General features: G+C 38.7%; 1 protein-coding gene across 2 annotated transcripts; it reads right to left on the reverse strand.

Annotated features, from left to right (window-relative positions):
- Positions 1–903: 903 nt before the first annotated feature.
- On the reverse strand, positions 904–6,841 carry LOC143625662 (homeobox-leucine zipper protein GLABRA 2-like). 2 transcript variants are annotated; one of them, XM_077095944.1, is made up of 11 exons: positions 6,728–6,841; positions 5,654–5,883; positions 3,776–3,893; positions 3,463–3,657; positions 2,988–3,371; positions 2,432–2,533; positions 2,162–2,371; positions 1,914–2,088; positions 1,555–1,826; positions 1,392–1,478; positions 904–1,300 (listed from the first exon to the last, which is right to left on the reverse strand). In XM_077095944.1, the coding sequence occupies exons 1-11, from the start codon at positions 6,839–6,841 to the stop codon at positions 923–925; spliced, it is 2,265 nt and encodes a 754-aa protein (XP_076952059.1). In that variant the 3' UTR covers positions 904–922. The 2 variants fall into 2 exon arrangements, with proteins under 2 accessions (XP_076952059.1, XP_076952061.1); XM_077095946.1 differs by having other exon boundaries at positions 905–1,300; positions 5,654–5,864; positions 6,718–6,799.
- Between the last annotated feature and the right edge of the window lie 5,154 nt (positions 6,842–11,995).

An 11,995-nucleotide genomic window follows, 5' to 3' on the forward strand; every position in this document is an offset into this window, starting at 1 on the left:
GATAGTTGGGATTAATAAGAACCAATACACCAAAATTTTATATTGGAGAGAATTTTCAAAATAATCAGGTTAATGAAGATTTTTTTTATAAAATAGACATCAACTTTTCATTTTTCACAAACAATCAAATCCAAGAAAACCTAACTAAAGATTGATATAATGACAGAGAAGAAATCTATTTTGAATTTACATAATATTCAACCAACATCTTACCGATGACTAACTGGATTACAAGAGAGTTGACGAACACCTTAGCTAGTGGCTACAGAGGAGAACGGGCTCTTCTATAGCCAAAAGGTTGGTAATCCGTTTTCTCCTTTGGGTGGCAAAGCTGGCTTCTATGTAGCCAAAAAGTTGAAATTCTGGCTACGAAAGAGCCATGGCTCTTATGTAACCGCCGAGAATGGCTTTCTAGCTTCTCATTAATAAAAGCCTTTTTGTTGGTCGTCAAATATAAAGTTTATAAACATTTGTTAAACATATCAAATGATCAATGATAGTCAAAACTAGCATGATAATGTACGAGCATATAAATGTGCCAACAATAATATTGAAGATTTGAAGGCCATGCATATCATATGGAATTATGTAAATGCATTCAAGAATTAGTAATACATAAATCAAAAAATTTATTCAGCCACAAATGTATACAATTACGAATGTAAATTAACTATCCATAGTCAAAGAGTTATAAGTTATAACACACATAACTCCAATAATTAGTATCTTAATTTTCTTCACAGATTCAAACCTGATTAAACTTTCAAAAGCCACCAAAATATTTACTTGTACCAAGACATTTTCACCTAATACTTGGAAAAAGCCAGATTTTACGGATATGGGGCAGGCGGGCGGGCAAAATACTATCCTTAAACTCGAAAATTATTATTGTTGCATATCTATATATATTAAAGCAGTAAAATCAGTGATCTTCACATTGTAAACCAGTCTTGATATTATGCAAGGTGCTTGAAATAAGGGTGTTAACCGAATCCACTGATTCGGTACTAAGTTTAGATACGGGTGAGTCACTTGTGAAGATTTGAAATCCAACGGTAAGCAACGACCCGCATTCCCAACTTTGATTATCTGCCTTTGATGTGATCACCGAAGGCCGTGTTTCAATCCCGTCTGGTAGAATTGAGAAGCCCGAGGGTAGTATGGCGATACTGCTAGAGTCGCAGCCTGCCATTATTGATTGCATTGTGGTCATAGCCACTGGTGCACATACCACCATCGATTCGTATGCGTTTGTGCAACTGTCTTGGATCATCCACATGTTCTCCTTCCACTTCATTGTCTGCATGAAATATGTTGAAATTAGTTAGTTATATTAGTTAATATTATCGGTTAGTTAGTTTTAAGTTTGACTTCTATAAGTCAAATCTTACATGGATGGAGACTGTATTTCCGTGATCTTGTCCTTTTGCCAGGCTGGCAACCGATTGAACTGGACCGCCATTTGACATAATATCCCACTTGACAATTCAAACAATGCTAACATCATTAATAAAAAGAAACCAAAAAGGTTTAACAAGGTAGTTAAGCGTATACCTCATTTCTTCTAGTTTCGTCTCTTAGGAAATCAAAAAGAAGAGTGTGAGAAACCGGTAGCCACAAAGATGAAACCGCACAAAGTATCACGCCTAAAGGTTCACCGGGATCATTTAGATTCTTTCTAGAAGCCACCCGTATGTCATATCCGGTCTTACTAGGTATTTTTTTCCATGAGTGATAGCTTGAGGCTCCTAGTGCTCTACTAAAACTCCAAGTCATTCTTTGTGCCAGTTTTAATATACTTTTCCTTCCTGCCGGTGTAGCAATACCTGATTCAATGTCCACGTGTCATATATAAACAATATATGTAACGAAATTTTAAGGTTATTAAGTATTATTAACACAAATTGAAATACCAAAAGAATCCTTAGTAGGAAAATTTGTTGCAAGATAGAACACGAGGCGCTCGCATTGTTGCTGCAGTGTGGTCAACCAATGTCTCGCTCCAAAAGCAAGACCGCTATTGATAATTGCACGAAACATAGAATGAGAGATGCTTTTTTGGCATTCCCAGTGCTCTATCCATGTCACCTAACATAAAACATTGGATATATCTTAAATAACATAACTAATGATATTAATTTTGTGTAACATGATGCTTTACCTTACAATGACCATTTGATTTGTCCTCAATGATGCAACCAGATGGACGTTTTCTACATCTCGCCAAGGAGGCATCGATGTTTTTTTCTACATTGTCAATGGAAATGTCAACAATTGCCCATGTGTCAGCATTTAATTGCTTGGAATATCTAACAAAATAAACTTCTCTTGTGACCACCAAAGGAGTTAGCATTTGCAGCTCAGCAAACATCTGCAACCAATGTCAAATATCAACCAACTTTGACTAATTCAGGTAGATTGTTTGACTTACCAGTTGAACCGCACCCTTTCTGTTAGCACCTTCCCCATTAGAAATAACATCAAGGGTAGCTGCTTTTGAAATCATGCATGGAAACATCTCCTCATATTCTTTCTGCAATAACAGATACACTTAAGAAAGTGAACAAAATAACTACATCCAAACAACATTCTGCCATTATATTATCATATCAAATAGAAAATTCAAGTAGAAGATAAACCAAATGCCACTAACCATTTAGTTACAAATAGAAAATTAAAGATTCTATCATTGTAGCCTTTTGGGCTGCCTTTACCTCAAACAAGTCAAATGAGTCTAACGGGCCAAATAGATTGAAAGTCACCGAGAGTAAATTTTTATGCGCACGACCTCCTTTATCATTTTATTGAAGAATTAGATTATTATTTCATATTATAACTAACCATAGTTAAAGCATTAATTATTTATAAAACACTTTAAATTGAACAAAAAAGTGTTAACACGTCAATCCAACCAAGTATGTCCGCTTTGACCCATTTTGACCCGTAGGAAAGTATGAGTGCATTTAATCCAAATTAGGTAACCGTACCACATCCATGAAACTTTGAACTAGGTGTGGGAGATCCGCAAAAATAAGACCACTATCTCTAGATGCCTCGATGAATCTTAACCGTTGAACATTGGTTGAATCCGCAGTAGAGAACTTGTTCAAGTATTCATCATAGTTAAGTATTTCTCGGCCCGTTTCAAAGCTCTTGACCCACAGTGGTTCACCAGCACTAGCCATCTGTACAAGCTCTTCCATAGCCAGATTTACAATCTCCATTACTCTAGATTTTTCAAGCCCAAATACCCCACTACACATATCTAATGAGCTTTTGTTTTCATAGTCATTTGTTACAGAACATGAGTTAGTTGGTGATGCAGATGCTCCTTGTGGATATTTCCCAATTGATGTTCTTAGCTTTTCAATCTACATAAAACTCCAGATTATTTATAAACATGTGATAGTTTATCATTATTTTTCATTTAATAATATGGTTTGAGTTTGATAAGGGTACAACCTCAGCTTTAAGTTTGGCATTTTCGACCCGAAGTTGTTGTTCATCAATGTATGTGGTGACATCCTTACTAGAACTACCAAAACCACAATTAGTACAGGTACCCTTCTTGATTGTCTCCCTTAATAACTTATTTTCTTCACCTAATTTATCCAATTCTGATTTTAATAACGAATTTTCGTGGCGTTCCTGTATAGCCTGCAACATCAACGCAGTTAAATTCTCCATCACTTTTTAACATAACAATATACAATATGAAGTGAAATTTGATAATTAGTTGCATATAACTAAATATCATGATAGTAAATATGAACACCTTGATTTGGGTACGGCGATTTTGAAACCAGAACTTTACTTGTCTGGGATGAAGACCTAACCGTTTGCTTAGCTGTTGCCTTTGCTTCTCATCTGGATGAGGTGACTCCTTAAACAGTCTGCAAATTGAAGGTCAACCATTAGTCTATAGTGACTCATGCATAATGTCATGCTGACCTACTAGATTGTACGTTAATCAAACTGATAAATATCCAACATGCTAGCATGTTAAGGATTTAAACTAACAAATGGTTCTTTAAGAATCATGTTGTATACTGTATACATGCATCAATGCAAGTTTTCCACACCAAATCAATAATTATGAAGATTATTCTACACAAGTGAATAAAGACATAACTTTTTAGGTAGAGTAATGACTTCCCACAACTCTCAAAGGACCAAATCTGTAAAGTGTACACAAAGACATTGAATATTTATATTTATTAAACACACATGTGACTATATTGTGCTTTAAAATATGTGACTAACAAACCAAATCAATTCTTTCATAAAAGCCAAACCAAATCAATAGAGAATGGCATCACCAAGTGAATAAAAATATAACATTGTAGGTAAAGTAATTATTTAAAAAAAATTAGGTAAAGTAATATAATTTTGTAGTTAAAGTAACTATATGAAGATTATTCAACACCAAGTGAATAAAATTATAATTTTGTAGGTAAAGTAATGACTTCCCACTACTCTCAAAGGACCAAATCTGTAAAGTGTACACAAAAGACATTGAATGGCATTGAATAATGAATATTTATATTTGTTATACACACATGTGACTATATTGTGCTTTAAAATATGCGGAGACACATGCTGTGGTTTAGTAGTTGCCTCTCCTTTCATGACTTTGGCCTATACACTTTATTATTAAATTATACGCGAAAAGAAAGGGCATTCATGATGACCTTTTATTTATTCAATTTTTTATATTCAATTAAGTAGCTTCCCTTTTTTGTTCTTTCTTAAAGCTGAATTAGTGATCCTATTCAATGTATCATCTTACCCAACGACCTCCATATTCTTGAACGATTCTTTTATACACTATTTTGATTATGACTGTCCACCTCTCATAAATTAGCATGCTCTTAATTTTCAAACGCTTCTACAGTTCTCATCTTCCATGTAAATTTACATGCTCTTAATTTTCTAACTGGTGATGTAAATTTATGTTGATGTCACTGTAATTCATTCTTAGGTGCAAACGAGCCAAGACGGCTCTTTAAAAGCCCGAATTAAACTTGTTAAGAGCCTTAAAATAAACTCGTTTAATAAACAAGCCTGAACTTCACTTTTCGAGCTCGATCCAGCTTGGCTCTTTTTGACTACTAGAGCTCAAGCTCAACTTGATTCAAGCTCATTTTTTAAACTTGAGCGGACTTGCTTATTGATTTTTTTATTAATTTATAAACATTTTTTAGACATTCATATTACATATAACATAGTGAGAAAAATTAATGAATAAAATATCTAATGTTATAAACAAAAAATAACTAAAAATGTTTATACATTAACAAAAAAAAAATCAACAAATGACCCTGCCCAAGCTGAGCTTGAACTTTAGAAAAAGAGCTTGAATCGAGCCGAGCTAGAGATCTCGTAAGTTAAAAGGAGCCAAACTCGAGCCTAATCGAGCTTTCGGCTTGTTTGCACTAAATCACTAATCATTCCTAATGTTAGTAATAGTTTTCCTTACCATGCATCAGATTGCACCGCTAATCTGTTATCGAAACCTAACTAATTATAATTCTACTTAACCTAATAATATGATCGTGATAAACTCAGATCAAGTGCGAGCACAAATCGATAATTGTGTGCAAAATAATAATAATAAAACAAAAGAAAAGAAAAGAAAAGGAGAAGGACGTACGCTTCCATCTCACGGATTTGTTCAGCGGTGTGGCGGTGGTACTTTTTCCTCTTCTTATTACTTTTATTATTATTATTCTTATCATCATTAGCTCCGTCGTCTCCGTCATCGACGTCAGGATCCACATCGAACTCGTCATCCGATCGCGATCTCGCAGCTCCGGACGTCTCACTACTGATCTCCGTCACCGTCGTATTAGCTCCTCCGTCATCTCCGTCACGAAATATTCCCTGCCGTTACAAAATCAAACGGTTCAAAATTACACCTAAGGCTAATCATTAGTTAAACGACGACGTATATAGAACCTAATAATCACATACAGTTCTAAAATCAAACCGTACGGAATAAGTTAAAACGACGACGCGTATAAAACCTAATCAACGATACGGCAGAAGAAGCTAAACGACGACGTATATGTATATAAAAGCTAAATCACATACAGAAATTGAAATCAAACCGTACGGAATAACTTAAACGACGACGTATATAGAACCTAATCACATACAGAAATTGAAATAGATACGGCAGAAGAAGCTAAACGACGACGTGTATAAAAGCTAAATCACATACAGTATCATAATAATCGAACGGAGAATTTGAAATCAAACGATACGGAAGCTAAACGACGACGCATATAAAAGCTAATCAAATCACATACAGTATCAAAACCGTACGGAGAGGCTAAAATCAAACGATACGGAAGAAGAATAAGAAGTTAAACGACGACGTATATAAAACCTAAATCACATACATATACAGTATCAAAATCAAAATCATACCTAATCACAATATAAAACCTAATCAATCACCTACAGAAATTGAAACGAAATCAAATGACGACGTATATATAAAATCTAATCATATACAGAAATTGAAATCAAACGATACATCAGTATACAAAACCTAATCACATACAGTTTCAAAATCAAACGATTCAGCAGAAGCAGCTAAACGACGACGTACATACGTATATAAAACCTAATTAATCACATACAGAAATCGAAATCAAACGACGACGTATATAAAAGCTAAATCACATACAGTATGAAAATCGTACGGAAAACGATGACTTACGAGAGTGAGCGAGAGAGACGTAGACGGAAACAGGTGCTTCGAAGAAGAAGAAGAAGGCGGTTGATTATTATTATTATTATTATTATTATTATTATTATCGTTGGAAGATGACATGACGTGAAGATAACGATAACGAGCACAGTGTGTGTGTGAGTTTGTTAGGGGTTAGCCATGGCGGAGGTACGATTATCTGCTGCTAGTAAATGTTACTGTGAAGTCGCGATGATGTTGAGATATGTGAGTGTGAGTGAAAAGAACGAAAGAGTGGGAGAGAGAATGTGATATTAATTAGTGGGGGATGGTAGGGGTTGACCGTTAGATGGTGTTGGACTAGTTCGTCTGGTCTAGTTACAACGAACTCTTTTTTGATTTATCCAGGGTTAGGTGCTATTATGAAATATGAATGAAAGCTCTCCCTTTAGGGCCGTAAACGAATCGAACGAACACAAACAAGACTTTTTTAATGCTCGTTTGTTATAAAAATAATGTGTTGACGAACGGCTCATGAACACTTACCGAACGAGATTTTGTGTTCGTGTTCGTTCATTAATCAATTGACAGAGCCTAGATATTGAGACCGATGTATTAATCAATGTAAATAATGAAAGCCTGTAAACGAATCGAATGAACACGAACAATGGCATGTTCGTGTTCGTTCATTTGACTTTGAAAGAACACGGGAACTTAATCGAGCAATATTTATATTCATGTTCATTTATTTAAAAGGGGGCATTTGTGTTCATTTGTTTAAAATCTAAACGAGCATAAGTGAACAAAGATAAACGAACATACATGAACAAATGTAAATGAACACAAATAAACTTAAATGAAAACACTTAAATAAACACAAATTAACAAATATAAAACCTTTAAGTAGATGACCTATCTAGATAATATTTAATTATTTTCTATTAATACATAAACGAACATAAATATACAAACATAAACGAACGTTCATGAAGTAGATGAACGAATGGAACATGTATTCATATTCGTTCGTTTAATTAAATGAACACAATATTTTTGTTCGTGTTCGTTCGCTTACTAAATAAATGAACATAAAAAAACTTCCCGCCGAACGATTCACGAATAGGTCACCGAACGTTCGGTTTATTTACAGGCCTATATCTTTTATTTCACTAAAATAAACATTATTTTTATGTTTAATTAAACAATACTTTTTTTATATATATTTTATCATTTTTTTTATTTCTTCTTCACTCACATCCACGTAAAAAAACATTAAAAAGTATGATTTTTACATACATCTATCTGTTAAGAGGTCTTATTATATATTTGTTCAATCCTTCAAATTTTATTACATGTTTTCCCTTCTCCCTAAAATTACCCGATTACCCTTTTGTAATTCTCATCAATTCAAACGACCTAAATTTGATTCATTAAAGAAGCGTTTTCTCCCTGACTACACCTGTGGGCAACCTGAAGGCGCCGCCGGCGAGACCTAACTGGCAACGGTTGTCCAACCTGTGAGCAATATTAGGTATGATGAAATCAGACAGTGGTGATTGGGGGGGGGGGGACCGGATGAGAGGGTGATGGTAGTGGTCGGTAGAGGAGGCTTGCGGTGGGTGGCCGGTAGAGGTGGGTTTCAACAATGGTTTTGGTGGCCGGTAGAGGTTGGTGAATTTCGGCGATGGTAACCGGAGAAGGGCGTGATGAACGACGGAGATGATGACGATGGTGAACAGTGTAGGTGGTGAATGGCAGCTTCAAATTTTGCAATTAAATCCATGCAGGAGGTCGGGATACCGATGCCGAAGGCCATCAAGGGAGTTTTAATTTTGAGTTGGTAGATTCTATGGAATAATTGACAAGAAAATTGAAGTTGCATTTGATTGCTCATGGCTGTGGATCTTCAAACGGTATTTATTTTTTCTCTTTTTTAAATCAAGGGTATAATAGTAAACTATAAATTAATTTTAGTGAATTTGGTAAATATGTAATATATATGTTTAAGAGTGGGAAATATGTAATTGTTGTTATTAAGTTGGGGAAATATACAATTAAGACACTTAATAAAGAGGAAATATGTAAATACCCTAAAATTTATAGAGGTTAACCTTTAGATAGTGTTGGACCAGTAGCCTCTCTTGTCTAGTTACAACCAACTTAGTTTGGTTTAACAAGGGTTGGGTAGGTATTATGAATGAAACTACGATATTGATATTTGGAATTGACTAGTGAAGAAACACTAACCGGACCCCGGGCAGATTACTGGTAACCTGGGGGTTAGATAGATGTTTCCCACGAGGGGTTAGACCCTGAGAAGATGGTTCTTCTGATAACCTGCAAAACAGACACCGTGAGCTTGTCACTGAGAAGGGGGGGTTCCTCCTTGTGACCACCCTCCGGCGTGAGAATCAGACTAGATTGCTCTTTAAATATAAGTGTATATTAAGAGATTGCTAGAGCAGATATCAGGTATAATATGATGATACAAGATAAGATGAGATGGTCATACCATTTGGGGTATTTATAGCCGAAGGTAGGTTTCCAAGGAGGTGTGGCCGGCTGCAACAGTGTTCCTGTTCCACCAACAGTGGCCTACGCACGTGCCCTGCTGGTAGTTGGTGGGTAGGCAGCGGCTGATAGTGACCAGGCCTGCTGTGTACTATTCCTTTTCCACCAACTGCCGGCTACGCACGTGGTATGGCAGTAGTTGGTGAGTAGGCAGCGGCTAATAGTGACACAGTACAGGAGCATGCTGCTCGCCATACTGTGTCAGTAAGCTGTCGTCTCTTTAGTCAGATCTTTTTCCCATACCTCGTCAGGTACAGTACAGAAGATCTTCCCGTATCGTATGGACTGGCTTATTTGGGCGGGAGTATTCCCCCTCCCGCCCTTGTGCGGGATTGTTCCCGGCTTTGCTCATTCCCTCAGGTGACACTGAGTGATGGAGAGCTAAGTGCCTTGTGCGTGTAGCCTTGCTGCGCGGGTGGCCTTCCCTGATGGCTTGTATCCGAAGCTGCGGGAACAGGCGGAGTCCTTCACCATCGGGAGGCATTTCCTGCGGGACCAGCTTGCGTACTGCGCGTAAGGACGTCACGTCTCTGAGCATGGTTGGTCCTGCGGATCCAGTTGGTTTCTGCGCAGACGTCCCTCTTCAAGGTGAGTCTTGCGGGTCCAACTGGCTCTACTGGGACCTACCTCTTCAAGTCCCCCCAGTCCAATGTTCTTCTCATGAGTGTTTAATAAAGTGAGGTGAACTTTTGGACTTAGGCAGAGGGTTTTGAAAAGGGGCTTTTTAAGGTTTTCCATGGAGATTCCTCCCGCGGAAGTCCTTGTCACTTGCAGAAATTCCCGAGTTTCCTGCTTGGTCTTTGGGTATGATGCGGGTAGGTCTGTAACCTCCGCGCAAGTCAGGAGCGTTGAGTCCTACTTGTGTGGATTCTTCCTGAGGTTTTGGTAGTTTTGAACATAGTGATCAATTATGTTAAAACCACCAATTCCATCCTGGAGCCTCAAACAATGTAGTTCTCGACGTTCCCGCTATGCGGGGATGTTATTTCCGTTTCCGCAAGCATTGCCCAGAAGATCCTTCTTGGTTTCAATTCCCAGCGGAGCGCTAGGTATGTGAAGGGTTTTGCCTTAACACTGTACCCGCGCTCGTCTTACGGTTACTTTACTTCCAAGGTATTCCTGGCGTCAATTCCCTGCGGGTGCTAGGTATGTGAAGGGTTTTGCCTTTACACTGTACCCGCACCCGTCTTATAGTTACTTGGTTGCCGAGGTATACTTGGCTTCAATTCCCTGCGGGTGCTAGGTATGTGAAGGGTTTTGCCTTAACACTGTACCCGCATCCGTCTTACGGTTACTTGTTCGCCAAGGTTTTCTTGGCCTCAATTCCCTGCGGGTGCTAGGTATGTGAAGGGTTTTGCCTTAACACTGTACCCGCATCCGTCTTACGGTTACTTGTTTGCCAAGGTTTTCTTGGCTTCAATTCCCTGCGGGTGCTAGGTATGTGAAGGGTTTTGCCTTTACACTGTACCCGCATCCGTCTTACGGTTACTTGTTTGCCAAGGTTTTCTTGGCTTCAATTCCCTGCGGGTGCTCGGTATGTGAAGGGTTTTGCCTTTACACTGTACCCGCATCCGTCTTACGGTTACTTGTTTGCCAAGGTAAGGGGTATTTTCCCGCCTACTTTTTGATCTTTTTGAATTTTGAATTTTGAAATTCGAAGAGTTGGTGGAAAGAACAGTCCAAAACTCTGAAACGTCGTGCGACGGTTTCTTCTGACTGTGTCAGATCGTGCAAGAAGTTATGGTGACTGTGACAGTACATGGTCATTCCAGACGCTTTTTCAGGCGCGTGGGCGCGATTTTTCGGGCGCGTGGCCGCGAAATTAATGGTATGCATTCTGTCAACAGCTGTTGCCAGCTTGCTTTTTGCCACGTGTCATAGTTTCATTGCACCTTCGTTTTCTCTCTCTTCCGCATTAATTTCATCGCATTAATTGCGATTAGTATATAAAGGGGTAGAGGGCTCTTTGTAATCCACACTTTCACTCTTCTCTTCATCTTCTTTGCGATTTCCGGCGAATACTCACCTTTTCAGGCAAGCATTCTCCCGAAATCGTTTTCTTCTTCTCTTACAAGATGTCTCGTGATCTCGAATCTGCAGTCGATGACAAGAGTACTGCTGGCGAGTGCCAGTGTGCTCTGCCTGGCGATCTGTATCGGTACGTCGTCAGGAAGTTCATGCTCGAGTCTCTCGAGCCTGAGTTTCCTGAACCCCATCAGACGGTGTACGATGCCCCCAGAGGCAAGATCGGGGTTTATGCTGCATTCTTTGTTTATGGGAATCTTAGGTTCCCATTGACAAAGTTTGTTTACCGTGTCCTCGAGAGGCACGGTGTTCATTTGACCGAGTTGCACCCCATGGCGATCGCCAAGATTCGCCACTTCGAGTGGGTGTGCCGGATTTTGGGCGTTGAGCCCTATGTTGACCGCCTGATGACCTTCTACACTTGGAGGTGCATCCAGGGGTGGTATACCCTGACAACCCGAATCAAGGGTTTAAAGATCTGCGCAACCGAGCGCAGTCTTCGCTCGTGGAAGCGGGAGTTCTTCTTCATATCTGCTCGCGCCATCCCTATTGCCATGAAATTCAGGAACGGGCAAGCACTTCCCGGCCTTCACGCCTCCAACTACCAGGAGGCGGAATGGTTTGCGAAGATATCTCGGGTCCAATCTCCGGTTTACCGGTTTGCGGAGTCCGGGATGGTGATGCTGGGGATGAGCCGAGTGT

This window comes from Bidens hawaiensis, unplaced genomic scaffold, assembly GCF_021521415.1.
Source record: "Bidens hawaiensis isolate Kalapana, Puna unplaced genomic scaffold, B.hawaiensis_p1.1 tig00004192_1, whole genome shotgun sequence".
NCBI lineage: Eukaryota > Viridiplantae > Streptophyta > Magnoliopsida > Asterales > Asteraceae > Bidens > Bidens hawaiensis.

Excerpts from the sequence above, each read along its gene's own strand:
- LOC143625662 (XM_077095944.1), bottom strand. The coding sequence starts at position 6,841 with ATGTCATCTTCCAACGATAATAATAATAATAATAATAATAATAATAAT. Across the intron at positions 2,534-2,987 it reads TTCAAAGTTTCATGGATGTG|AAAGAATATGAGGAGATGTT; the intron begins GTACGGTTACCT and ends CTGTTATTGCAG. Across the intron at positions 2,372-2,431 it reads GAAAGGGTGCGGTTCAACTG|ATGTTTGCTGAGCTGCAAAT; the intron begins GTAAGTCAAACA and ends CATTGGTTGCAG.